General features: G+C 46.3%; 1 protein-coding gene and 1 pseudogene across 2 annotated transcripts; one reads left to right on the top strand and one right to left on the bottom strand.

Annotated features, from left to right (window-relative positions):
• The first annotated feature begins 1,448 nt into the window (after positions 1 to 1,448).
• On the top strand, positions 1,449 to 10,461 carry DCTN6 (dynactin subunit 6). Its single transcript, XM_083719946.1, has 7 exons — positions 1,449 to 1,725; positions 2,783 to 2,847; positions 4,136 to 4,241; positions 6,225 to 6,313; positions 7,606 to 7,653; positions 8,460 to 8,602; positions 10,220 to 10,461. Exons 1-7 carry the CDS (start codon positions 1,682 to 1,684, stop codon positions 10,316 to 10,318), a joined length of 594 nt encoding a protein of 197 aa, XP_083576072.1. The 5' UTR covers positions 1,449 to 1,681; the 3' UTR covers positions 10,319 to 10,461.
• Positions 10,462 to 17,516: 7,055 nt separating this feature from the next.
• Positions 17,517 to 19,135, bottom strand: LOC310835130 (STING ER exit protein pseudogene; annotated as a pseudogene). The gene has a single exon. The product of its transcript is annotated as an STING ER exit protein pseudogene (transcript).
• Positions 19,136 to 25,917: the final 6,782 nt, after the last annotated feature.

Here is a 25,917-nt window from a genome sequence, read left to right as displayed (position 1 = left end):
TCAACATTGTAGCAACAACAACCCCGAGTTTTCCGCCTAAAATAACTAACGTGGACCTGAGTGAAAACTATCTACAGACCTGAGTGAAAACTATCTACAGTATCCCCCTGCTGGCCCATGGTGAAACTTCACTACATAACACATCCCTTCTCTGTATGCCACAGTCCTGGTAAATATCACTCCCATCCATTCCCAGCTCACCCATAAGGCAGGCTGAGGCAGCCACCTTGGGTGGCAGAAGCCCAAGAGGCAGTGCCTCCACAAATACCCTTGGTCACCCTACCACCACTGGGGGAGAAGCAGCAAGATGGCACCAACATCTTAAGAGATCTTACGCACTTCACAAAATCTTGTGAGAACTCTGCGAGATCTCATGGTCACTGTTGCTGCTTCGTGGGCACTCCCCAGGTAGGGGAGGCTGTTGTGGGGCAGCACCTTCCTGACGTACTTCTGGTGGCAAAACGGGATGTGCCAGCCCTGCCCAGAGCCACCTGTTGGAAAATTCCCAATGGCACACTTAGATACATGTCATTTGGACATAGCTGACTCGGGAATCAAACCCATGCTGCTCCCCTCATCCCACCACAACACTGGGGAGGCTTGTAGCAGTTAGAAGTGTGGGTCAGAGTCCAACTAGGGCAGCTAAGGGTGAAATCTCCCCTTGGCCATGAAACCCATTGCGCGACCTCAAGCTGTCTCTTGCCTCAACTACCCCGCACTGTTACTGTGAGGATAATCTTAATCTCAGGTTTATGGGTTGGAGCCCTGCACTGGGCAAGAGTCCTGCATTGCAGTGGTTTTGTTTGCACACGAGCCGATCCTCGTGATCCCTTCCAACTCCACAATTCTATGATTGTGCGTTTCCAAGCACAATTCAAAGTGTTGATGCTGACATTTAAAGCCCTAAACAGCCTCTGACCAGTATATCTGAAGGAGTGTCTCCACTCCCATTGTTCATCCCGGACGCTGAGGTCCAGCTCCGAGGGCCTTCTGGCAGTTCCCTCACTGTGAGAAATGAGGTTGCAGGAAACCAGGCAGAGGGCCTTCTCAGTGGTGGCTCCAACCCTGTGAAACACCCTCCCATCAGATGTCAAGGAAATAAACAACTATCTGATGTTTAGAAGACATCTGAAGGCAGCCCTGTTTCGGGAAGTTTTTATGTTTGATGTTTATTGTGTTTTTAATATTCTGTTGGGAACCACCCAGAGTGGCTGGGGAGGCCCAGCCAAATGGGCAGGTAATAAATACTATAAGCAAGTACTAGAAGTAATATAAGTAATAAATTAAACTATAAGTAAGTAAAATAAGTAATAAATTGTTGTTGTTGTTGTTCCATGAACCATTGTGGGAGAAGCAAGCACACCACTTGAGCATGATATATATGTACTGCACTAACACAAATGTTGGCTCCCATGTTTGTCTGTTTACACGAAAAAATTCAAGACATATAACATTGTGTGGCGGGTATTAAGAGGTTAATACGCCGTCGCACGCTATTAAGCGCATCAATGGTAACCCAGAACGAGGGGAGGAGTTACACGCTCCAGGGCGGGTTCTCATTGGCTACGTCGCTCCCATCCGGCCCGAGCGCAAGGCGCGGGGAATCGATTCCCGAGGGCCACGATCGCCACTCCTTTCCTTCTCGTTGGTATCAGCGGGCTGCGTCGCCGCCGGCCGAGTAATGGATGAGAGGGCGGACAAGATGGCGGAGAAGGCGCAGAAGAGGTGAGCAGATTCGAGCTGGTCGGGTCTCTTTGGTGGTGGGCTTAGCGGCGGCCTGGTGGATGGCAGGGCTGCAATTTGGCTAAGAAGGTGGGCGGGAGGTCCCAGTTCTCCTTTGCCCGGTGCAGAATTAAATTTAGCATTATTCTCGCCATTTGCCACGGCTGCCCGTTTATTAGTCTCTTTTTACCTTGTATGCATTTTTGCTCTGCGTAGAAATGTCTCGCAGCTGCTGCTGCCCGATATGTTTCATGGCCTTTTGGCGCCACTAGATCCATTTTTCTCTCCACCGGATCCCGTACCCGTGAAGTGAGGCTAAGACTCCACGCATCTGATATGAAAGATCAAGACCGTGAGGGGGGAAAAGGGGGTCTTAGCCTGATAATTTTACAGCTTAAAACTTCTTTCTCCATAGTTTTTATTCATTTGCTTTACCGCTTATTCAGGCTGCTGCTTTTTTATACCAGGGGGAGAGAATCTTTTTAATAAAAACAAAAACAACCCCACTCTCCTGTTGCTTTGCCTTGCAGAGAAAAGAAAGTTAAGACATGAAAGTTACACATGGGCTGCTGTCCTGTGCCCTTGCCTTAGAAGTCAGCCCCACGGAGCTCAACTGGGTGTATTTTTAGTAGACATGTATAAGAATTCCATTGTTTAAAAATGCTTTCCTCCTTTGGGGGGGGGGTGGAGCAGTCTCAATGTTTGTGTCCCAGACTTCAGACTTGTGAAACATTTTGGTTTTTTTATTAGAACCCTGATTAGGTTTCTTAATTTTTGTAGCCCCCTCCATGAGGGACACAGTGGAACCCTGAGATGAACTGTCAAGCCTAAATTCTCTTAGCACCCCTTTTTTGAATTGCCCATCAAGGAAAATTTTGAGCCACTGTAACTGACCCCGTTACATCTGGGTAACAGCACCCAGCTCTCCTAATCTGGAATTAAAAGCCACTGAGTGAGTCTCAGCTTGCTTGAAATATTCTGGATATATTTTCATATACATGTGCTTCCAAGGGAGATGCAAAACACTGTTGTTGTTTTTTGTTGATGTTCTCTTTTCCAGTGTAAAGATTGCTCCTGGAGCTGTTGTCTGTGTCGAGAGTGAAATCAAAGGTGATGTGACAATTGGTAAGAGAAAGTAATTTGTGTGGTTACTGTAGTTTCCAGAATCTCCAGGGTTAATTTGAATTATTGTCAGATTAAGATACTAGTCTACAAATAGTCTCTTAATTCTCACATATTACTTAATGATATAAAACAGCATTGCCTTCAGTACAAGACAATCCCTTGATTGTGCAGGGGAAGATAATCCAAACAAGATCAATGTTTGTTTACAGTGTGGGTGGGGAACCTGCTGTGGAAATTGTTGGACTCCCAACTACCATCAGCCCCGAACAACATGGCCAAATTTGAGGGATGCTGGGAGTTGTAGTCAAATAATATGTGGAGGGCCACAGGTTCTCCACTCATAGTTTGCAACGATGAACAGTGAGTACAACCAGTGAGCCGATCAGAAGTACAGGTGGCCACGAGGGCAAATAGTTTGTGATCTGAAATACACCTTCCATATTTATGTGGTGTTCTTGCTGAGAATGTAAAAAGCTTGTGGTTGTGATGGCCTGGGATTCAGATTCGGATGCTGAACCTGAGGAATCCCAGCCTGCACAGGATTCCCTGCCTCCAGAACCAGCTGAGCCGAGGCTGGGGCATGAGCCTGAAGGGTCCTCACCTGTGCTGGATCCTCAGGTGCAGGCACCAGCTGAGTCTGCTCCGGCTCCTGAGGGGGTGGAGAACCTATTGCCTGCAGGTGCTCCACTCTCAGCCCCGTCAGAGGAAGCTGAGGTTGCCTCTGGGTCCGGTAACCCTCCAGCTTCTCCTGAGCTGCAGAGGCTCAGGGCAGAGAGGCGGAGGGAACTAAGTTCCCGCAGGAGGAGTGCTTGCCTCCAGGCCAGGAGAGGCGAGTCACCTGAGGATCGGGGCCGCCGGGTGCCTGGGGGCAGATAAAAGCCAGCCCACCTCAGTCCCACGTTGAGGGAGCAACTTCGTTGGTTGTCAGTTTCTGTCTGAACCCTGTCCTGCTATCCTGCCGGAGCTCCTGACCTCACCCGACTCCCTGCCCTGCATCCAGCTTCAACTTTTACGGACTGCCTCCATACTGCACCTTCGACCTCGGACTGGACTCGGACCTCGCCTCTCGGTTAGCCCACAGGACCAGCACAGTGGTGTTCCAATAGTCCCTTCCACTGTTTGAGAATATAGCTGGTGGTTGAGATTTCTTATTGGTTCCATGTACATCCATGGTAACCGTGTATTGAGACAAATTGATACTGCTGCCCCATACCCTCTGTTTTCATGAAGTAGTTGGAGAAATATCTAACCGCTATACCAGGAGTAAACTTTTGAGTATTTCCTACAGGGCCTAGGACCGTGATTCACCCCAAAGCACGGATCATTGCAGAAGCTGGACCAATAGTAATTGGGGAAGGTAACCTCATAGAAGAACAGGCAATTATCATAAATGGGTATGTATGAAATGTTGAACTTTTCTTGGGCCAAAATGGTGTACCTTGGGAAGGCCTTAGCGGATGCAGCCAAAAGCCAGCTTAATTTTTAAAATGTAAATGCAAGCATAATGTTATGCAGTCTACCCTATACTAATAATAATAATAATATAATTTTATTATTTATATGCCGCTCACCTGGCTGGGTTTTCCCAGCCACTCTGGGCAGCTTACGGAGCATACATATCATAGCTTTCTGTCCCCTGCAGCTTCTCTCAGTGGTGGACCACATGTTGTGTGTGCAGAAGATCCTACCCTTATCACCTTGGTTGTGCCAGTGAAAAAGGTCTTGGCACCTCCTTGCTTGAGTTCTTGGAAAGCTGCTGTCAGACTGAGCAGATAGTACTGAGCTAAATGGACCATTGGTCTTATTCAACATATAAAGCTGCATTGTACTACCCAAAGCCACTAAAACTTAAATCTCCCAGGCCACCTGCCTTGCGCTTGTTTTCTTGGCCTCTTCCTAAATAGCCTCTTCTCATTGGCTCAGTTTTGCTGGGACAGTGTAAGTTCAGTGTTAAAATGGAAAGAAATGCAAAGCTTCTTCATGAATGCACTGTTGCAGAAGGGTAGTGAATCTCCATGTTGAATCCTTGTGCTTTATTTTATGTTCCACTGTGGAGGGGATATTCCACTAAAGAAAGCACGTGTAAGACATCTAACATAAAGAACAAAGCTTCCTATAATCCTTGCATGCCTTCAGTAGTTCACTGTTATACACATTTAATTTGATCACACAGTATTTTTAAATTCCCCTTACCCCACTACTTTGATATGCATTTTGTGGTGTTCTCTTAGTGCAGAGAAATTAAATGGGAAATAGTTTGATCTCCTGAATTCTCCAGTTGCACAGCACTACTGGTGCCTTCTTTAGCCTGGCAGAGCATATTGCTCTACTGTGCCAACAGTCATCTGTCTTCATTGGCTCTGCAGTCTGAACAATCAGCTTTCTAACTCCTAGAAAAAGGTGAATCCAAGGTACTTTCTATACCGAAGGACTTTTCCTCATCTGTATCCATTCTTCAAAGCTAAATGTTCTGGGAAACTGCCCACAATTTAGTTTTTCCACCAGATATATTTAAATTGCTATGTAGATGGAAAGGTGAATGTTTTGCCCAGCAACCTCCTTTCAAATTCACACCTGTTCTGGTATTCCAGAAGAAACAGACTTGCCTTTGGGGCATAGGGTAGAGTGGGGAATCAAAAGCAGCAGCCCAACGCCATTGCCAAAGTTTTAGCTGTCCAAACCCTATGGCTTCCAAAGATAAAGGCAGTTCTCAATCTTTCGACAAAGACATGGTTTTGTTGTGATGTAGAAATAATAATAATAATAATAATAATAATAATAATAATAATAATAATAATTTATTTATACCCCGCCCAACTGGCTGAGCTTCCCCAGCCACTCTGGGCGGCTTCCAAAAAAATATTAAAATACTGTAATACATCAAACATTGAAAGCTTCCCTAAACAGGGCTGCCTTCAGATGTCTTCTAAAAGTCTGGTAGTTGTTGTTCTCTTTGACATCTGGTGGGAGGGCGTTCCACAGGGCAGGTGCCACTACCGAGAAGGCCCTCTGCCTGGTTCCCTGTAACTTGGCTTCTCGCAGTGAGGGAACTGCCAGAAGGCCCTCGGTGCTGGACCTCAGTGTCCAGGTAGAACAATGGGGGTGGAGACGCTCCCTCAGATAAACTGGACCGAGGCCGTTTAGGGCTTTAAAGGCCAGCGCCAACACTTTGAATTGTGCTTGGAAACGTACTGGGAGCCAATGTAGGTCTTTCAAGACAGGTGTTATATGATCTCAGCGGCCGCCCCCAGTCACCAGTCTAGCTGCCGCATTCTGGATTAGTTGTAGTTTCCGGGTCACCTTCAAAGGTAGCCCCACGTAGAGCGCATTGCAGTAGTCCATTGCAGATGTTAATGCATGTTTCAATTCTTTTACAGCTATCCTGAAAACATTACCCCTGATACAGAGGAGGTGGGAGCCAAACCAATGATCATTGGCACCAACAACGTCTTTGAAGTTGGCTGTTGTATCCTTCAAAAGAGCAGTGTTTTTTAAAGTGAGAAAGTGTATGCCTGCACAGGACAGTGCTGCTTTAGCAATGAAAACAACCAGTTCTGTGATGGAGTGATTTATTACACACACACACACACACACACACACACCCCTTTTCACAAGGGAGAATTGTCTGAGTTTAATGACCTATCTCAGATTCCACAGGTGTTGTTAGTCACTTTTTATCTCTTTTGCTCCCAGCAACTTCCACCCATGGGCATTTTGTTCCTAATAATGATGGGGTGTGGGTGTGTTTGTAGTAAACCTCAATGATATTTTAATACAAGAACTGCATGCATTTATTTCACTACACAAATGTGCTGCATGGGCTCGCTGTGCCTTTCATTTCACAGGGAACGTGTGGCAAAATAGATGTGTCTGCTCAACACGTTGCAGCATTCACAACAAACATGGTAAACACATGCTGGTTTCCCTAATGTGAAAAACAACAACCCTGCATTGTGAGCAGTGACCTCTCTCTTGGGACAAAAGGCCTCAAAGTTCTGTTTTCTTTTGTCTAAAGGGATCAACCATTGCAGCTGGTGTTCCAAACTCAAATGAGCAATCTTAAATAAATGCAATCCAGAGGACCAGGTAACGAAAGCAACCCTCCTACAAGGCCAGCAAAGCAAAGCAATGCAAAACATCACATTAAATATCATTACAATTTCCCTTGTTCTTTCCTTACCTGTAATATTCCCCATATTGGCTGTGTTTTAAACTTAGTTGACAGCCTTCTGGTTCAACAAGCTGTGAGTTTTGTTTAATCTCCTGCCTATCTTCGCCTTCCTTTTCTGCCTAATTTTAACACAGCTTATAACCGTTGAAGCCGCAGAACAGTGGTAGGAGTACCTTTGCTGTAACAAGAGGGTCGTTCACAATCATAACAGCTAATTGGTTGCTTACAAAGAACTTCCCACTGATCTTTTACTTGTTCTGCTGAGAGAATTCCACTCAGTGTGCATTCCTTCTCTGTGGCAGTTTGTAAGAGCCTAGCAGAAGAACCTAGGACCACAGAGCTGGCTGCTCTGAGCATTGAGGAAAGCCTCTGAGCACACACTCAAAGGTCCATAGGCAGCTTTTGATTGAACTAAAGGCCACTGGTCCAGGAGCTTTCAAATCACACTTTACTGAAGCAGGCCACTTGTCCTGAACGCCTTTTCAAAACATGGGGATTCTCCAAAGAGGACTGCATTAGGAGGAATCCAGGATAAGGGAGCATGCAAACTAAATATCTAAGTACTCTTCTTAACTGTGAACTTACAGATTCCCAGGCAATGAAAATAGGAGACAACAATGTAATTGAGTCCAAAGGTATGTATGTTGATTAAGTGGGAAATCGATAACTGGGGGTTATTTTTTTTGTTTCTAGTTTTTGCATTGTATTACGTATTCTCTATGCTTCTGAGGACCACTCCGACATCTGAAAATAGTGGAATGGTTTATGTGAAAAACCAATTTTGATAAATATATTGTAAGTCCATAGTAGCATGCTTAAAATTGCAGCTTTGCTTTTTTAAAAAAAAAAAAGTTTGACCAAGCCATAGTTTTGGAAACAGCGCGCGTGCCCACACACACACCTCATCCATTTGCAAACTTTCTTAATTTTGAGTTTCCCCATGTTGTCTTAGAGCAGTCATGGGTAACCACAGGCCCTCTAGATGTTGCTGGATTAAAACTCCCATGAGCCCTAGCCAGCATGGTGAGGGATGATGGGAGATGTAGTCCAGCATCATCTGCAAGGTCACTGGTTCCTCATCCCTATGCTTGATGGTACAGACTGCGGCAATTTAAGACCAGAGTGTAGTTGCACATCCCTGGGTTGTGTACACTTGGAAATAAGCAGTGGAGCTGGTGGCACTCAGAAGTGAGACTGCACATGATTGCAGCCGAAATCTGATATCAGCCGATATCTCAAACAAGTTGAGTTCTAGAAACAAGAAGAAAAAAAAGGGATGTTACGGAGGAGTAGCAGAGAGTAGACTTATGTTGATGAGATTCTCTGTTTCTAGAGGTGAGATGCTGCGCTAAAGAACAAACCACTGATTAGACTTCATGACGTTGCTCATTCCAGGTGGGTTGTTTGCCATTTCATAATGTGGGATTTTTTGTCTCTGCAGCATTTGTGGGTAGGAACGTGATCTTAACGAGTGGCTGCATCATTGGAGCCTGTTGCAATGTCAATACCTACGAAGTCATCCCTGAAAACACTGTCATCTATGGAGCTGATTGTCTTCGGCGAGTGCAGACTGAGCGGCCCCAGGTAGGTGCATGACAGGAGTTCAATCTTTGCTGATATGTCGCCAGTTGTTCCTCCCTTTCCAACAGCATGACTTTGCCAACCCAGTCTGGTCTATCAGTACGGAGAGCCACTTCTTTCCTTTCCTTTCCCATCAACTCACCACTCCCGTGTCTATGGTGCAAAGGCCAGTGGCGGTGGAGCAACTGGTTTGTCAATGAGAATGTCATACGATACCAGGCACAAACCTAAACACACTTAAAAAAAAATAAATTATTAAAGTTTTAAAGGTTACAAAAAGAAAAAAGAAAAACACCATATTAAACAAAAACAAAACAACACATCACAATAAGGAAAAAAGAAAAAGAACGAAGAAAAAACAGAAAAATAAAATCCATTAAAAAACACAGCAAATCTTCCCATAACTTATTTTTCATTTGCTTGTTTCTTTGACCTCCTCACACCTCCCTTTTTTGTATTCTAGTTCGGTTAACTATTTCAGCAAATCTTTTCCAATTTTTGTCCTGTAATTTATCTTAATATAATGTAACTTAACTTTCCCTCCTTTCACCAATTTACAGTCTGTTTTTTCCTAAACCTTTATACCATTTCTGCTAAAACCACATAACTTCATTCCAACATCCTTCTAACATTCATTAATTTTACAATGTTTCTGTAGATAGTCTTTAAATTTCTTCCAATCTTCCTCCACCGACTCTTCTCCCTGGTCTCGGATTCTGCCAGTCATTTCCGCCAGTTCCATGTAGTCCATCACATTCATCTGCCATTCTTCCAGGGTGGGTAGATCTTGTGTCTTCCCCTAAACACACTTTTTAATCCTCTCTGAGTGGGTCACTTGTAAGAGTCCATGATGCCTGGACCTTGATAAGCCACAGTTTGCAATCAGTTTCTAATTCTGGTTTTCTAGCCGATTGCAAACTGTGATTTATCAAGGTCCAGGCATCATGGACTCTTACAAGTGACCCGCTCAGGATTAAAAAGCCTGTTGTCTTTCTCAGCTTGGCTGGGGAGTAGGAGAGACTCCCAGGAGGAGGGCGGATAAGAAATAGAAATGAAGTTTCTGGTTAATTGACCATTTGCTTTCCCCTATGCTGTCTTTTTGGGACGCAGGTGGCGCTGTGGGTTAAAGCCTCAGTGCCTAGGACTTGCCGATCGAAAGGTCGGCGGTTCGAATCCCTGCGGCGGGGTGCGCTCCCGCTGCTCGGTCCCAGCGCCTGCCAACCTAGCAGTTCGAAAGCACCTCCGGGTGCAAGTAGATAAATAGGGACCGCTTACCAGCGGGAAGGTAAACGGCGTTTCCGTATGCGGCTCTGGCTCGCCAGATGCAGCTTTGTCACGCTGGCCACGTGACCCGGAAGTGTCTCCGGACAGCGCTGGCCCCTGGCCTCTTAAGTGAGATGGGCGCACAACCCCAGAGTCTGTCAAGACTGGCCCGTACGGGCAGGGGTACCTTTACCTTTACCTTTATGCTGTCTTTAAAGATGCTTTGGTTCTTTATCCCATGAATTATTTCCCCTGGTAGATCAGAACATAAGCAAATGAATTCAGACTGTCAGTATTATCATCTATCTGGTCTCTCTCCCCCCCCCCCCCATTTTTTCACTCTGCTGTTCTTTTTAGCCACAAACATTGCAGCTGGACTTCCTAATGAAAATCCTGCCAAACTATCACCATCTTAAAAAAGCCATGAAACCAACTTCTACTCCTGTGAAGAGCTGAAGACCCCCTTCTCCCAGCATGCTTACCAGAACTGCAGTGCTTTCAGGACTCTTGTGTTCGCAAGAACTAACTCACTTAACTTACATGCTCGTTCATTCCATTGTGCAACTTAATGTTATTTATTAAAATGTTGAAAAATGAAATGTGTGTGTATTCCCCTCAATCGGTTGTCTTCTTCTTAGCTGATAAAAACTTGCGTTTCAGTGGAGGAGTGAAATGTTTTAGCATTACAGGAGGTATAATTTTCAGTGGAATTGGGGCACGTTAAATGCCATAGGCACAATTCAGGCAAAGCAATGCACTTTTAAAAAGTTCCACTGTAGTCAGTGGGAGATGCTTAATGCTCACACTGAAACTTACAAATTCATAACTACCTGCTCAGAAGTGGGGAACCTGTGGCCACTCTTCAGATGTTGCTGGATTTCCGCTCCCAGCATCCCTAACTGTTGGCCAGTCTGACTGCGGCTGATGGTAACTGGAGTTCAACAATGTCTGGAGGTAAGCCAGGGGTTCCTCATTCCTGGCCTGGATTGCACCTCAAGTGTATTAGAGCTCCTCATCATTTCTCTAAGATGTGTCTCTTTTCAGACGAAAATGGTGCAAGAGTGAGTCCCTAAGTGCTGTGCTGGCAGGAACTAATGGGAGTTGGGAATCCAGAACATCTGACGGACACCAGATTGGCAAAAGCTGCCCTGAGTAATCCAGCTGTGACTGGTTATCGCCTCCCCTTGGCTTTATAATACGCTCTCACACTCCATCCACAGAGCCATTTGTGTGCACTCTAGACAGTTTGAGAGAGTATCTGTACCTTACTGAACAATCCTACACCTAAGTGTGAAATTCTAAACACCCTTAGGAGTAAGGCTCCTTGAAAAGACTGGGACTTTATTATGACTAACCTGTTCAGGTGTGCTCTGTGACCCTAATCAGCTTAAGTCATAGCCCCCAATAAATCTGTTATCTTTTTTCCCAGTTGCTCAAAACGTGTAATCCAGGGAAAGTTAAGCATCCTTAAAACCTGTAAAGGAACTTGTAAAGGAACTAAGCCCTTAATTGTGTTTGGGCAAGGCCCTCTGATTTCAACTGTACTTAAGTATTCTTAAATTTATCTGGATTGTACCTTCCCTTTGGTTTTTTCCCTAGGGTGAGAGTTGTCCAATACAGCCATACCTAATTTCTGTATTCACTGGAGGTTTTTAAACAGATGTTGGATGGCCACCTGTCAGGGATTATTTAGCTGTGATTCCTGCATTGCAGGGAGTTGGACTAGATTACCCTCTGGGATCCCTTCCAACTTTACAATGCTCTGGGGCTACTCTATTAGTCCAGAGGCCATCAGCGTAGCACAAACTAATAATCCCAGAAGTTGCCAGGTTCTGCCATAATTAGGGTGCCAGGAAGCAAGATGGGTTTTCCGATTATGGAAAAGATGCATGCAGGCATATATGAGGCCCGGCAAAACAACAAAAAACCTGCAATATTCCCGAGCTGTTTCTCCCTCCGGAATGGAAGCTCCTCATGGAGGACCATTTGCTGAAGATCTCAATGAGTAGATAGACTCTCAGATTGAAAATGCTTTGTAAACAAAAATATTCTGTGACTGATGGTAACTTCATTAGCATCCTCTAAACATAGCTGTCCCAATCTGTGCAAAGGCCTGCTTCCAATGGTGGGTGCGAGTGCTTGTTCCGGCTCCATGGAATTCCCTAGATGTGCTTTTTGGCAGTTCTGTGATACGATACACGACTGCATCTAGGGCAGCTAGCAGTTGCATGCACAGAGAGCTGGACTGGGAACCAAGATCTCAAGAACACCTCAAGTGTGTGAACTTCTGCCATCCTCATGCTGCCCCTAAGGCTCATTAAATAGAGTTGCAAATTGAGAACATGTTTCTCTGTATAAACAAGGGGCTGAAGCCTTGACTTCCCTTACTATTTTCTAATCCAAATCTCTCTTGCCCCTGTGATTAATTCTCCCTTAGAAACAACCTTGACATGCCTCCACAAACGTTAGGACTTTTTAACATACAAAATATGCACTCTGCCCTTGGGGAGTTCCAAAAGTATCTCTTATTCTTACGCAAGGGTGATTGCTGGAGAGTGTGACCTAGTGGGTAGACTTGATGGATTTGGGGTGAAGAGTTCCGTAACACACACTGGGTGACATTGAGCAAGGCAAGTTTCTGTCTCTGCTTAGTGTTGCTGTGAAGATAACCGGGAGAACCAAAGGAGATGACCGTCAGTGAAGATGTGATCAATCATGCCATGTGTGCTGTAACCTGAGTTCCATGAGTGGAAAACAATGTTTCAGGATAAAGGTCTGCCATGGAGCTGGCGCAAGAGGACATCATTTTGGTTCCCCAAAGAAACCATCCAGCGATCCAGCATAAAAAAGCAGCATATCGTACTATCTCATGCTTCCTTTGACTTAAAGCTTATAGTGCTTCCCAGATAGCTCAGGTCGTTAAAGCATGGTGCTGATAATGCCAAGGTTGCAGGTTCAATCCCTGGTGGGATCGGCTGCCCCTTGATCCCTGCCCAAAGCAGGGCTTGCTGCCCCCAGGCCTTGGTGTGAATGTGATTCAGCAGTCCTCTTAGCGTTCTTCTGTGATGCAGAAGGCTGTTGGTGGAGCAATACAATCTAAAACGCACATGCCCATTGTGTGCTTGTATGTACAGAACAAGTTGTGTGGTTCTTTGTGTCCTGTTCACTTTCTTTGAGGACATAGCCAAATATATCTAACCAAAACAGCAATAGCTAGCCATTCCCTCCTCCTTGTTGTTTCCATATCTTTCTCATAACACACACGCCTGCTAATCGTGAGGATTTCTTAAGATGTTAAAGCTCGATGCTTCAAAGATATCAGATGAATGCAGAGCAACGTCTCCCTCCCCACATTCCAATGGTGAAAAGTCATTAGAGGAAAGGCTAATGAGTTAACGTTGCTGTGATAAGGGAGCTGGAATAGCTTGACCTCCAAGAGGCCCCAGATTTGAGGGGAAAATGGGTAAATATTATAAACAATGCTGAGGAAAGCACAGGAAACTGGACTGCCAGGGAGTAGGCCCGTCAAACCAAACAGTACGAATGGTCCAGAGGAACTAAAAGTTTCTTATGTTGTTCCAATTCTGCCTGACTCTGAGACTAAAATGTTTTTGTGTGTCTGCATCAAACCCAGGGCATTTACATCAGTAGTGCAGTATATGGTGAAGAGAGAAGGGAACACTTCATGTATGTTTGTGTGCATGTGAGAGAAAATGTGTAGAAAACGGGCACAGAGTTGCTGAACCACAGCTCCCATAATCCATGGCCATTGCTCATGCTTTCTAGGTCTGACAGGAGTTCAGCAAAATCTGGAAGGCCAAAGGTTTTCATAAATGAGGCACACTGTGTATTCTTCTCGTTTGTCCCTGGCACTGAGTAAACTTCCTCTGTACAGTGTGGTGCCTCGCAAGATGAAATTAATCTGTTCCGTGAGGCTCTTCGTATAGCGGTTTCTTCGTCTTGCAAAGCAAGCCCATTGACAGCTTAGCGGATTAGCGCTATTAGCGGTTTAGCGGCTTTTAGAGATCAGCTGTTAAGCGGCTTATCAGCAGATCAGCTGATAAGCGGCTTAGCGGCTTAGGGAAAGGGGGGGAAACCCGCAGGAACTCGCAAGACATTTTCGTCTTGCGAAGCAAGCCCATAGGGAAATTCGTTTTGCGAAGCGCCTCCAAAACGGAAAACCCTTTCGTCTAGCGGGTTTTCCGTCTTGCAAGGTGTTCGTCTTGCGGGGCACCACTGTACATGGAAGACCCATTCATCTCTCATGGCAAATAGCCACTGAGAGACCTATCCTCCATTTAATTGTCCATTCCAGTTTTGAAGCTCTCAAAGCATCTTATCACCAGCAGGCAGGAACAAACATGGGATTGGCTCTCCAGGATCACTTGATTCAAGTTCAAAGAACACACTTTCCCTCAAAGAATTCTGGATATGATAGTTTAATTTCCAGCAAACCTAAACAGAATTCCTTTTGAGGGAAAGAATGTGCATCGCGTGTGCTTTAAATCATCTATACCAGGGGTCGGCAAACTAAGGCCTGGGGGTTGGATGTGGCCCCCCCCATGCTCGTAAATCTGGCCCGCAGACCCTGCCGCTGCTCGGTCAGTCCCCATGCACTGCGGATGCCTTGCCGCGCGGGGACTGACTTCCGCAACGCTGGCACGGCTTCTGGGCGGGTGGCGACACGGGCACAGCTTCGGATTGGCTGCAGGAAGTTCCTGCAGCCAATCTGAAGCCTTGCCACCTGCGCGCTGAGGTAAACCCGGCACGGCCATGGACAGAGAGGCCAGCGGGTGGGAGGCAGGTCTGGGCTGCGCCATGGGCATTGTGACGGGCACGTCGCGGGGCTTCAGGCAGAGCTTGGCGCACCTGCTGGCCCCGCACCTGGCACCCAGCTCAGCGCTGCTGCTGCTGCTGGTGCGCTCAGTGGCCGTACTGGAGCAGCTAGAGGGCGAGCTGCGCCCCACCTGCCCAATGCTCCGCATTCGTGGCCTGCCTGCTGACCAGGCCTCGGGCAACGGGCCGCAGTGCGTGGTGCACACCGCCTGGGAGCTCTGTGGAGACGGGCCAATGGAGCGGCTGCTTCTTGTCAACAATGCTGGTGAGTGGACACCGCTGAGACGCAGAGTGCGTTCCTTCTCCAGGTCTGGAGGCAGCTGTGGGACCGGCTTGCAGGGTATCTACTGTATTTTTCGCTCTATAAGACGCACCAGACCACAAGACGCACCTAGTTTTTGGAGGAAAACAAGAAAAAAAATATTCTGAATCTCAGAAGCCAGAACAGCAAGAGGGATCGCTGCACAGTGAAAGCAGCGAACCCTCTTGCTGTTCTGGCTTCTGGGATAGCTGTGCAGCCTGCATTCACTCCATAAGACGCACACACATTTCCCCTTACTTTTTAGGAGGGAAAAAGTGAGTCTTATAGAGCAAAAAATACGGTATATTTTTCAGAATATAGTCCGGCTCCCCGCAAGGTCTGAGGGACAATGGACCAGCCCCCTGATAAAAACGTTTGCTGACCCCTGATCTATACAGAGCTTAGTATCCTGGCTTGGATGGCTGGCAGTTTCCTCTTGCGTCCAGCAGTTTTAAGAAGGAGAGACCGACAGTAGGCCTGATTTGACCCCCAACACTCCCTGATTATTGCTCTGTAGCACCCGGCGCAGGGACTCCTAAAAGCTGCCCAATTTTCTTTTGTAAAGGAAAGCAATCCCATAAGTAGAACTCCTAGATGTCCTAAATCAGGCCGACTCAAAGTGGGGGGAACTCACCAGACAGCACAGGGATGAAAAGCCTAATTGGCAGGCAGACAAGCCGTCCATGTGATGCGAAACACACCAGAGCTCTGGCAGCCGGCTGGTAAAAGTCAAGATAACTGATGGGGGAACAGCAAGTAATATCAGCAAATAGACAGCTGGACACAGCTACAGACCAGTGGCAACACCCCAGAGATGTTTCTTTGAAGGGGAACCAAAATATTTAGGCAGCCGCTGAGCTTGTGTATACACAATACTCTTTTAAGGTGGTACAGTGGTAGTTCCAGGGTTGCCTGCCTTGCACACATTGTAGTCCCCACCCCCCATGGCTGCTGTTCAGACCTACAGAATCTGCTTGACCAGGTAGAATGTGGAAGAGAAAACTTGAGGCTGCAATCTCAGAGTTCAGGGATTGCTCACCTTTTAGGCCTGTGGGTTTTTGGGGTTTTTAAGAGAGTGCTATGTGGATGCAACCACCTCTGGTCATTTATGGCTCCTTCCCCTCCCAAGAGAGACAGAAAAAACTGCAGCACAGAGATTTCCTTTTTTCCATGGGATCTGTGTAAAATTCAGTTGTATTACTCTCTTGGAAAGCACACAGAAGTGAAAGGAGAAATGGGAAAGAACATCACTCTTCCAAGTTCCTTCTTTAGCTCTATGTACTATTAAAGGAGAAGGGACGCGGGTGGCGCTGTGGGTTAAATCACAGAGCCTAGGACTTGCAGATCAGAAAGTCGGTGGTTCAAATCCCTGCGACGGGGTGAGCTCCCATTGCTCGGTCCCAGCTCCTGCCAACCTAGCAGTTCGAAAGCACATCAAAGTGCACGTAGATAAATAGGTACCGCTATGGCAGGAAGGTAAACGGTGTTTCCGTGTGCTGCTCTGGTTCGCCAGAAGCGGCTTAGTCATGCTGGCCACATGACCTGGAAGCTGTACGCGGGCTCCTTCGGCCAATAAAGCGAGATGAGTGCCGCAACCCCAGAGTCAGCCACGACTGGACCTAATGGTCAGTGGTCCCTTTACCTTTACCTTACTATTAAAGGGGGGGGGGAAGTAGCTACTCTCATCATTTCTTGGGGGGGTAGGGCGGGGAGGGGGCAAAACTCAGAAGCTTCCTGGTGCATCCATAGACTTGAGATGTCAATATGCATTGGCTCAAACACAGATTTCACACTGGGTTTACTTTACAACCTGTAAAGCTTTTTTAAAGAACGATTTTCTAAGCCAGAAAATCCATCTTTCCACGCAGGAAATTATATGGAGGTGAATTACAGCAATCTTATGAGCACACGAAAGCTCATACCAAGAACTGACTTAGTTGGTCTTTAAGGTGCTACTGGAAGGAATTTTTTTTGTTTTGACTATGGCAGACCAACACGGCTACCTATCTGTAACTTTTTCAAAAATGTCACTGGAAAAAACATAGGCAAATAAGTAGAATGATTAATGACTATCTAAACCTTATAAACTAGTATCCACTTAAAAAATAAATAAACTAGTATCCACATGTATAAGGGAATGCTTATTAAAAATTGCACCTATATAGCATTGCACAGCAGTGGAGAATTCTGAAACAACACCGATCTTATGGGGAAGATGCCTAATATGTAAAAGTGATATTGTAATGACCCACCCAAACCTACTTTGTTAAATCTCTGGGGGGGTTATGTGTGCAATTTGTGTACTTTTTGGACCTTTGGAACTGCTGTACAATATTCTCTATTGAGGGAGAAATCCAGTTGTCTTGATGGATCCTTTTTCCGAATACTCTATGAATGAGATGCAGCTTACTTTTATATTCTACTCCTTAGATGAAGAGGGATTGCCCCGCCCCCCAGCAAATACCACATGAGGAAAAGGTTAGATCCCCTCACCATGAATTTTTTCAAACCTGTATGTAAGATGCTGAGTCACATTTAACGCCACCTGTAGTTAGGCTTTTAGTATCGATGGAATACTGCTTTGGAGCCCCAGAATAACCCCCTCCCATCTTCCAAAGCAAATTTAACTTCTTTAACAAAGAAATTTAACTTCTTGCCAAAGGTGAGGGGGATGGGTTGGAAATGACACACCACATAAAAATAACTTAGTAAAGATCTATTTTTCTGTACATTTTGCTTCTAACCCCATCAATACAAACTTGACATATTGCCAGTAACGCGGTAATTTCTATATACACCTGAAGATACAAAAACAAAAACGTAACTCAGCACAACAGAGGCAGACTAACGCCTCTCTGCTCACTCTTGGGAGAAGGTTGCTTTGCTTTTGCTAGGAAATTAAGGTTGCGGTGCTTCCTAGAAGTGCAAATAATAATAATAATAATAATAATCATTATTATTATTCTGGAAAATGTTTCAGAAGGCACATGGTCACACAAGTCTCCCGAGAGTGAAAGGCAATATCCCTAAGAGGATTTGAATAATAAGGACACAGGGGTGGGGTCCATGATTTTGGTTGGGGGATGGGCAGAACCTCAGATTTGTATTGATTTACGGCCCCCCTTGGCTACGCCCATGGTGGTGTGTGCCCCCCACCCTTTCCCCCCTAAGAAACAACGCATCCCTCTCGCTGGTCGTTTCTTATTTGAACTGCTTGTCGATCAGAGTGCCTTTCCCTCTGGCCTTCTTGCCTCCCAGCTCGGCCTCTTCCTGCAGCCGCCTCTTGCAAGCGCCCTCCCTGCGCAGCTGCTTCTGGATCACGCGCGCGTTCTGCGCGTACGACTCGGCCACTTCCTTGGCTTGGATCTCCTCCTCCTCCTCGTCGACGGTGGAGACGGTGACCGAGCCGCACTTGCCCATGTCCTTCGTCCGACGGGTCACCATCACTTTCTCGGGAGGAGGAGGCGGCGGCTGCTGCAGCTGCTTCTGGGCCCAGCCCTGCCCGAACTGGACCAGAGCGCCGTTGACCACGAAGGTGGCGGGCGCGGCGTCGGGCTGGTGGCGGTAGAAGAGGAGCAGCCCGCACCGCGCGCACTTCTTCCGGCACTGCCGCTCGACGCCGCCTCCGTCCCGGCGGAGATAGGCGCCCTCGGGCTCGTCCTCGGTGTTGCAGAGCTTGTAGACGTGCTTGGCGGCGTCGATCACGCGCGCCCGGTCCCGGGGCCTCAGGGGCAGCTTCTCCAGCGCGCAGTCCAGCACCAGCACCATCTGCCCGCACAGGCAATAATAGACGTGCAGGGGCTTCTCGCCCTCGCCGTACTCCTCGCGGTCGCGCGTATCCGAGCAAGCCAAGGAGCGCGACACCACTTTGGGCATGGCGGGCGCAAAGAGGGGCAAGCCGGCCAGGAAGGAAGGAAGGAAGAAGCCCCTCCTTCTCGGATATATACGGAGAAATGCAAAATGTCGTCACGCTTTGCGCTTCCGACGGAGCTGCCGGGATGCGCCGCTTGCAGCAAGGCGCGCGCTGGCGCACAGAGGAGGCGCTTCGCGCAGCGGTTTAGCACACAGCTGGATGGAGCGCCTCCCTCTCCTTTAAAGGGGGTGGGTCCATGCTGTTTTCAGTTAATTTAACTTCAAGCAATCATTAAATTTAATCCAATCTTCCTGATACTTATTAAATTTAATATGTTAAGTTAAATTACGGTAACTGAAAACAGCTTGCAGATACTTAATTGGCTTAGGATTTTATTTAAGTTAAGTGATGAATTAATATGTTTAATTTCATAATGTGAAGATCTAAGGATGTTAATGTTTAAATTTTATAAGAACTGTGATTTGGAAAACCGTTAAAAGGATATGCAATGAAATTCAACCAAGGGGAAGCGAGGAAGTCACTTAATAATAATAATAATAATAACAATAATAAATTTTATTTATATCCCGCCCTCCCCAGCCGAAGCCAGGCTCAGAGCGGCTAACAACAGTAAAACGATAAAACATTCTAAAATCATTTCATTATAAAATTAATTCCAATCAAATTAATGGCAACTGTTGGGCTAGAGTTCTATGAGGATTACCGAAGGAGGGGGTCAGACTGTGCTTTGGCCAAAGCCCTGGTGGAACAGCTCTGTCTTGCCGGCCCTGCGGAAAGATGTCAAGTCCCGCAGGGCCCTAGTCCCTTATGACAGAGCGTTCCACCAGATTGGAGCCACAACCGAAAAAGCCCTGGCTCTAGTTGAGGCCAGCCTAACCTCTCTGTGGCCTGGGACCTTCAGGATGTTTTTATTTGCAGACCGTAACTTCCTCTGTGGGGCATACCAGGAGAGGCAGTCCCGTAGGTACGAGGATCCTAGGCCGTATAGGGCTTTGAAGGTTAAAACCAGCACCTTAAACCTGATCCTATACTCCACCGGGAGCCAGTGCAGCTGGTATAGCACCGGGTGAATGTGATCTCGCAGTGAAGACCCCATAAGGAGTCTCACCGCGGCATTCTGCACCTGCTGGAGTTTCTGGGTGGTTTTGTCAGTCCCCTGTTATGTTTATGGTGTATAACTTTTATGTAAAATAATAAAAATTTATAATAAAAAATAGATATTGGTAGAAAGTGATATTGTTAATGGCCATCTGCTTGTGCCAAGCTCTGCCTCCATTTTATAACTGGCTCCACCATTTTGTAACGGATGAGCCTCAATAATTTTCAGCCATCTCAAGGAAGCCCCTGTGCTAAAGGAATACACGCTCTGCAAATATAACCAGGCTTAATAGGAGTTCCTATTAATATAACTAGGTTTAATAGGAGTATTCTCACACAGAGAATACTCAGCTTCTCACTTATATATCATTCCCAGGATATATATAATGTTAGGTTGTAAATGGGCCTGAAAATCCAGAAGTTACGCTGAAACTGGTCCCCAAAGGGCTGTGGTGGAGTGGCTACTGTCTGCTGGAGCAGAGGAAGCAAATGCTTCAGTCAACAGAAGTGAATATGCTTGCTTATGCCTGCCAATTTGTGAAATTGTGGATTAAGGCAACACTGGGCTTAAATCCGTGGAGCGTGAGGACAGCCAAGAGAGCAGGGCCATTCAAAAGGAGAAGGGTTGCTCTTGAACAAGATGCCTGTAGAGACAAAAGTCCCAGGCGCCAAAGTAAAATGACACCTTGAGCCTCAACGCAGCTTCTGCTAGTTGGAGCACTTTTTAAGGGTGTCCCTTCGGCCTTAAACTGAGGAGTCCCCAGGGCCCCTCACTTTTGAGAAAGGAATTTGTTCAGCAGAAGCGTCAAAACTCCTCAGGAATCCTCAAACAATAGAGGGACTGTTCTCCAACCACAGAGGAAGAGAAACCTGTTTATCTATTTTCGTTAGAGAGCATCAGGGGATTTTTGAGGCACTGTTTCTGATGCGTCATATAAGATACAGGTTAATAACATTGGAAAAAACATCTTGATCTGGTGTTCGCTGGGATATCTTGCAGAGCCTCAGTGCTCTTTCCCTGCCCACATAAAATTAAAAAAACCAAGTGAAAAAAGGTAGTAAGTTATTTATTTAGTAATTGCAGTGTTTCACAGCATTGTTGGAGAAAGCTTGCTCACTATTTTGTCACATTTTGATTTGTCTTAAAGCTATTGATTTTGGCTTTTTCTCCTTATGGAATGACACAAGTTCCTCTGTGTGTGTGTGCACGTGCGTGCACACGCTTTATTAAATGAAATATGGATTGTACAAAGACATATTTTCTCATGTCAAGTCCAAATGTATTGCTAATCTTCAGTTCTAGTAGAAATGGGGTGACATTGTCTACATTCCCCATACTAGCCATAGTTCAATAAAGTTCTATCATGTCCACAAATTTTAGCATTTTTTCCTACTCCAAACGATTCCAAAGACTTGAACTAACTAGCTAACTAAAATCCCACCTTTTACGCTGATGGAACCCAAGGTGGCTTACAGATAAAAAGAAGAACCACTAAAAACATAGAAAAAGCAACTATTAAAATACAATGAAACATTGATAGGATGAATATTTTTTTGCAGGATGTCCCTGCCATGTCATTATTTTAGCTGATTGTTGCTAAACTTCTTCTAGCTACATGATTATTATTTTTTTTAAAGATGTGGTGAGCTGAAACTGGATACTTCTCTCATTATACCGGTAATTGTTATTATCACTCTGGTCAGTGACCGAAAACGATTCATTCATTCATAATTATTATTATTTCATTGCAATACAGTAAGATCGCAACTTGCGCTCATTTGTGTGTATTCAGCTTTTACACGCATGGCAAATAAATAAATAAAAGGGCAGCGTTCTGGGAAAAATGACTTTCACAACCCCATGCACCATTGAACCCAATGTGTTTTGCCTATAGGCGATATTTGCTTTAGGCACGATCCCTGGAACTTAACCCCCCACATAAGTTGCAAGCTTACTGTATATCAAGGCTCACTAGTTAACTGGACTTCAGTACTCAAGTCAGAAAATGGAGCTTTTGCTTGGCAATAGTAATAGGAAAGCAACAACAGGGAAAAAAGGACTTCATTTGCTTTTGCAGTAACAAAACAACATCAGTCTTATATGGAAACCAGCGCAGTGAAGGGTTACAAGGATAACTGAGAATTTTTCTTTATTTTATTATTGCATTTGTATTTATGCCTTGATGACTACCGTATGTAATTTGATAGTGTATTTATTTACCTGGTTTCACGCTTAAAGTCATTGTGGTGTACTGTTAGAGTGGGTGGAACTAGATACAATGGTGACTATAGCCAGAATGAAATGTGTGAGGAGTTTGCAGGATTGCATCTTTGCATGTTCAGACCCAGAAACCTCCCCACTAAATAAATTCACACTTGACTCAGATTTTGGTTTTTCACAGAATTTAGGCCACAACTTTATTGATTACAGAAAGTGAATGTTTGCATAGGCTCTGGTTCGACTAGTTCCCTGCCATGGAGGGAGCGCTGACCCAGGGCACCAGCATAGGTCAGTCAAGGGTGAACACCTGGATAAGCGGAAAGCCGGGAACAGGTTATCTCCACCACCCAAATGTCCCCCTGGACTCAGGCATGGGCACAACCCCCTCCCAGGGATTGACCAAACCATTGAGTCCCTGGATTCCTTTAACGGAATACCCTTCACATAGGGATGGCAAGAGCGTTCTCCCATCCCTATCACCTGAACCAGAGCCTATCCGCAACCTTACAAGTTGTGACAATTTGCTACGTGGCAGGTGAAACCCAAATGGCAACAGCCAATCAGCCAAGTGGGGAAAATTCCTGCCGTGCCCCTGTCCCAATGACAGACGACACACGACGGCATAGCAAGGTCAAGCGCAAAGCCCTAAAAGTAGGGAGAGGTGGGCAGGTGTTCCGAATGCACGTGCCGAAAGAGGAAGCTCTGCATGGGTATAAATAGGTCCCTCGAACCGTTTGGACTGCATCCCATTGGCCAGATTGCACCCAGCTACGAGGGACCTACCAATCCGTTGTTGTGGCTGACAAACTGTACCCACCCACAACACAGGGTGTCGGTTTCCAGCTCTCACCACAATACGTGCCCTCTTTAAGGGAGGACCCGATTTATCACCCCCCTTTCTGTCTCTCTGCTTCCCCTCCCTCAAAATCTCTCTGTGTTTTTTGGGACGTGTGTCCCCCCCCCCCCTTCAGTTACTGAATTGCTTGCCGAGGGCCCAAAGTGATTCCTTGTACAGTAAGCCAATATAGGTGTCTGAAAAGATAATAAACTTCAGATTCTGCCAGGCTCCATTGGGCGTAGTAGCCAGGATTTATCGAGTGGGGGGGGGCAGGCTTTATGTTAGGGAGGGTCAGAACCGAGTTATCAGCGATGCAATTGGTCAGTTACTTAAGCATTTTTATTTATTTACTTGATTTATGGGGAAGGGGAAGCTGCACCCTCTGGCTATGCCCATCCATTAAAGGTAAAGGTACCCCTGCCCGTACGGGCCAGTCGTGTCCGACTCTAGGGTTGTGCGCCCATCTCACTTAAGAGGCCGGGGGCCAGCGCTGTCCGGAGACACTTCCGGGTCACGTGGCCAGCGTGACGAAGCTGCTCTGGTGAGCCAGCACCAGCGCAGCACACGGAAACGCCGTTTACCTTCCCGCTATAAAGCGGTACCTATTTATCTACTTGCACTTAGGAGTGCTTTCGAACTGCTAGGTGGGCAGGAGCTGGGACCGAAAGACGGGAGCTCACCCCGCCGCGGGGATTCGAACCGCTGACCATACGATCTGCAAGCCCTAGGCACTGAGGTTTTACCCACAGCGCCACCCGCGTCCCTATGCCCATCCATTATGACTGGCAAATTCTGCCAGATTCAGCCCATATTTGTTCCGGCACCACCCTTAAGCCAGCATTCTACCCCCAGGGTTCAGGAACTGAGCAAACCCTTAAGTTTACCCCCAGTTCTTTGCAGCTTTGCTCTTCAGATTCCAATACTCCAAGTTCTCACCCCAAGGTCTCTGTGCCTCAGAACTGCTTTGATTAACTGCTCAATTTCTCAATTGTTTATCTTCTATACATACCAGCGGGAGGCCCATTCTCCACTGGAAAGAGAACAGTACTACAGTAGCTAGAATAACAAGGGGGGGGGGGATTGCTGGCGGGCCACTGGCCGTTCTCTCAAGGAAATGGACCGTTCTGCCAAATTAATGTTTTTCTACACAGTGTTGCGGTGGGGGGTGGGGTGCAATAGTTCAGGTTTCTGTATGTCACAATCCAAGTTCCTATGCACGCACGCACGCGCACACACACACACACACACACAGTCACAATACAATGAAAAACAACCATCCAAGGTTGGGGGGGGGGAGGGCGTGACACACACAGAGAGAGAACAAGTAATTTGGACATCCATTTGATTATACTTGCTTCCTGGCTTTTGTTTGGTTGGATTAATGCAGACTCTCAAGCGTTTAGAACAGGGGTCAGCAACCTTTTTCAGCTGTGGGCCGGTCCACCGTCCCTCAGACCTTGTGGGGGGCCGGACTATATTTTGAAAAAAAAATTATGAAGAAATTCCTATGCCCCACAAATAACCCAGAGATGCATTTTAAATAAAAGGACACATTCTGCTCATGTAAAAACACGCTGATTCCCGGACCGTCTGTGGGCCAGATTTAGAAGGCGATTGGGCCGCATCTGGCCCCCGGGCCTTAGGTTGCCTACCCTTGGTTTAGAAGATGGAAGGAGAGACATTCTTGGGCACTTATGAAACCCCTTTTTTCCAATGCAGGGGAAATGTGTGCATCCCTGACACAGACATGTTCATCTTGTGGGCCTTTTCCTTCCAAACACCGGTTGCTGCAAACCACGGGCGTGGGGAGAGTGCTCATGTTCTGCTTGTGCTCATGTTCTGCTTACTGGTTTCCCACAGTCATGTGGTTGGCTACTGTGAGAACAAGATGCTGGACCAAATGGGACGTTGGCCTGATCCTGCAGGCTATTATTATGTTCCTCTCCCATGCTGAATTAGTTTCCTCTTCAAACATCTGTACTGCCCTGATTTGGAATACAGTGGTACCTCGGGTTACAGACTCTTCGGGTTGCAGACGCTTCAGGTTACAGACTCCGCTAACCCAGAAATACAGTGGTACCTCGGGTTACATACGCTTCAGGTTACATACACTTCAGGTTATAGACTCCACTAACCCAGAAATAGTACCTCAGGTTAAGAACTTTGCTTCAGGGTAAGAAAATAAATTGTGCTCCGGCGGCACAGCGGCAGCAGGAGGCCCCATTGGCTAAAGGGGTGCTTCAGGTTAAGAACAGTTTCAGGTTAAGAACGGACCTCCGGAACGAATTAAGTACTTAACCCAAGGTACCACTGTACATGTTATAGAAGTTATGTATTTCTATACACTCAAACCTTGGCTCCCAAACACCTCCGTTTTTTAACGTTTCGGCTTCTGAACACTGAAAACCCGGAACTAAATGCTCTGGTTTCTGAAAGTTTTTCAGAGGCTGAACGTCCAATGCAGCTTTCGCCTTAGTGCAGGAAGCTCCTGCGACCAATCAGAAGCTGCGCATCAGTTGTTTAACATTTCGGAAGCTGAATGGGCTTCCGGAATGGATTATGTTCGACAACCGAGGTTTGACTGTACCACTTCTAAGTAAGTGTGTACTATCCCAGGCTAAGTTGGGAGTAAACCCTAGGGGAAAATCTGTAACCATGGCCTTGTGGGACTGTTTAGGGCCTTCTCAGTAGTGGCACCCGCCCTGTGGAACGCCCTCCCACCAGATGTCAAAGAGAACAACAACTACCAGACTTTTAGAAGACATCTGAAGGCTGCCCTGTTTGGGGAAGCTTTTAATGTTTGATGTATTACAGTATTTTTTATTTATTTATTTATTTTGGAAGCCGCCCAGAGTGGCTAGGGAAGCACAGCCAGATGGGCGGGGTA

Source organism: Podarcis gaigeae (assembly GCF_964106915.1).
Source record: "Podarcis gaigeae genome assembly, chromosome: 17".
Lineage (NCBI taxonomy): Eukaryota > Metazoa > Chordata > Lepidosauria > Squamata > Lacertidae > Podarcis > Podarcis gaigeae.
The sequence above is the reverse complement of the archived record's forward strand: the minus strand, read 5'-3'. Positions and strand labels throughout refer to the sequence as shown.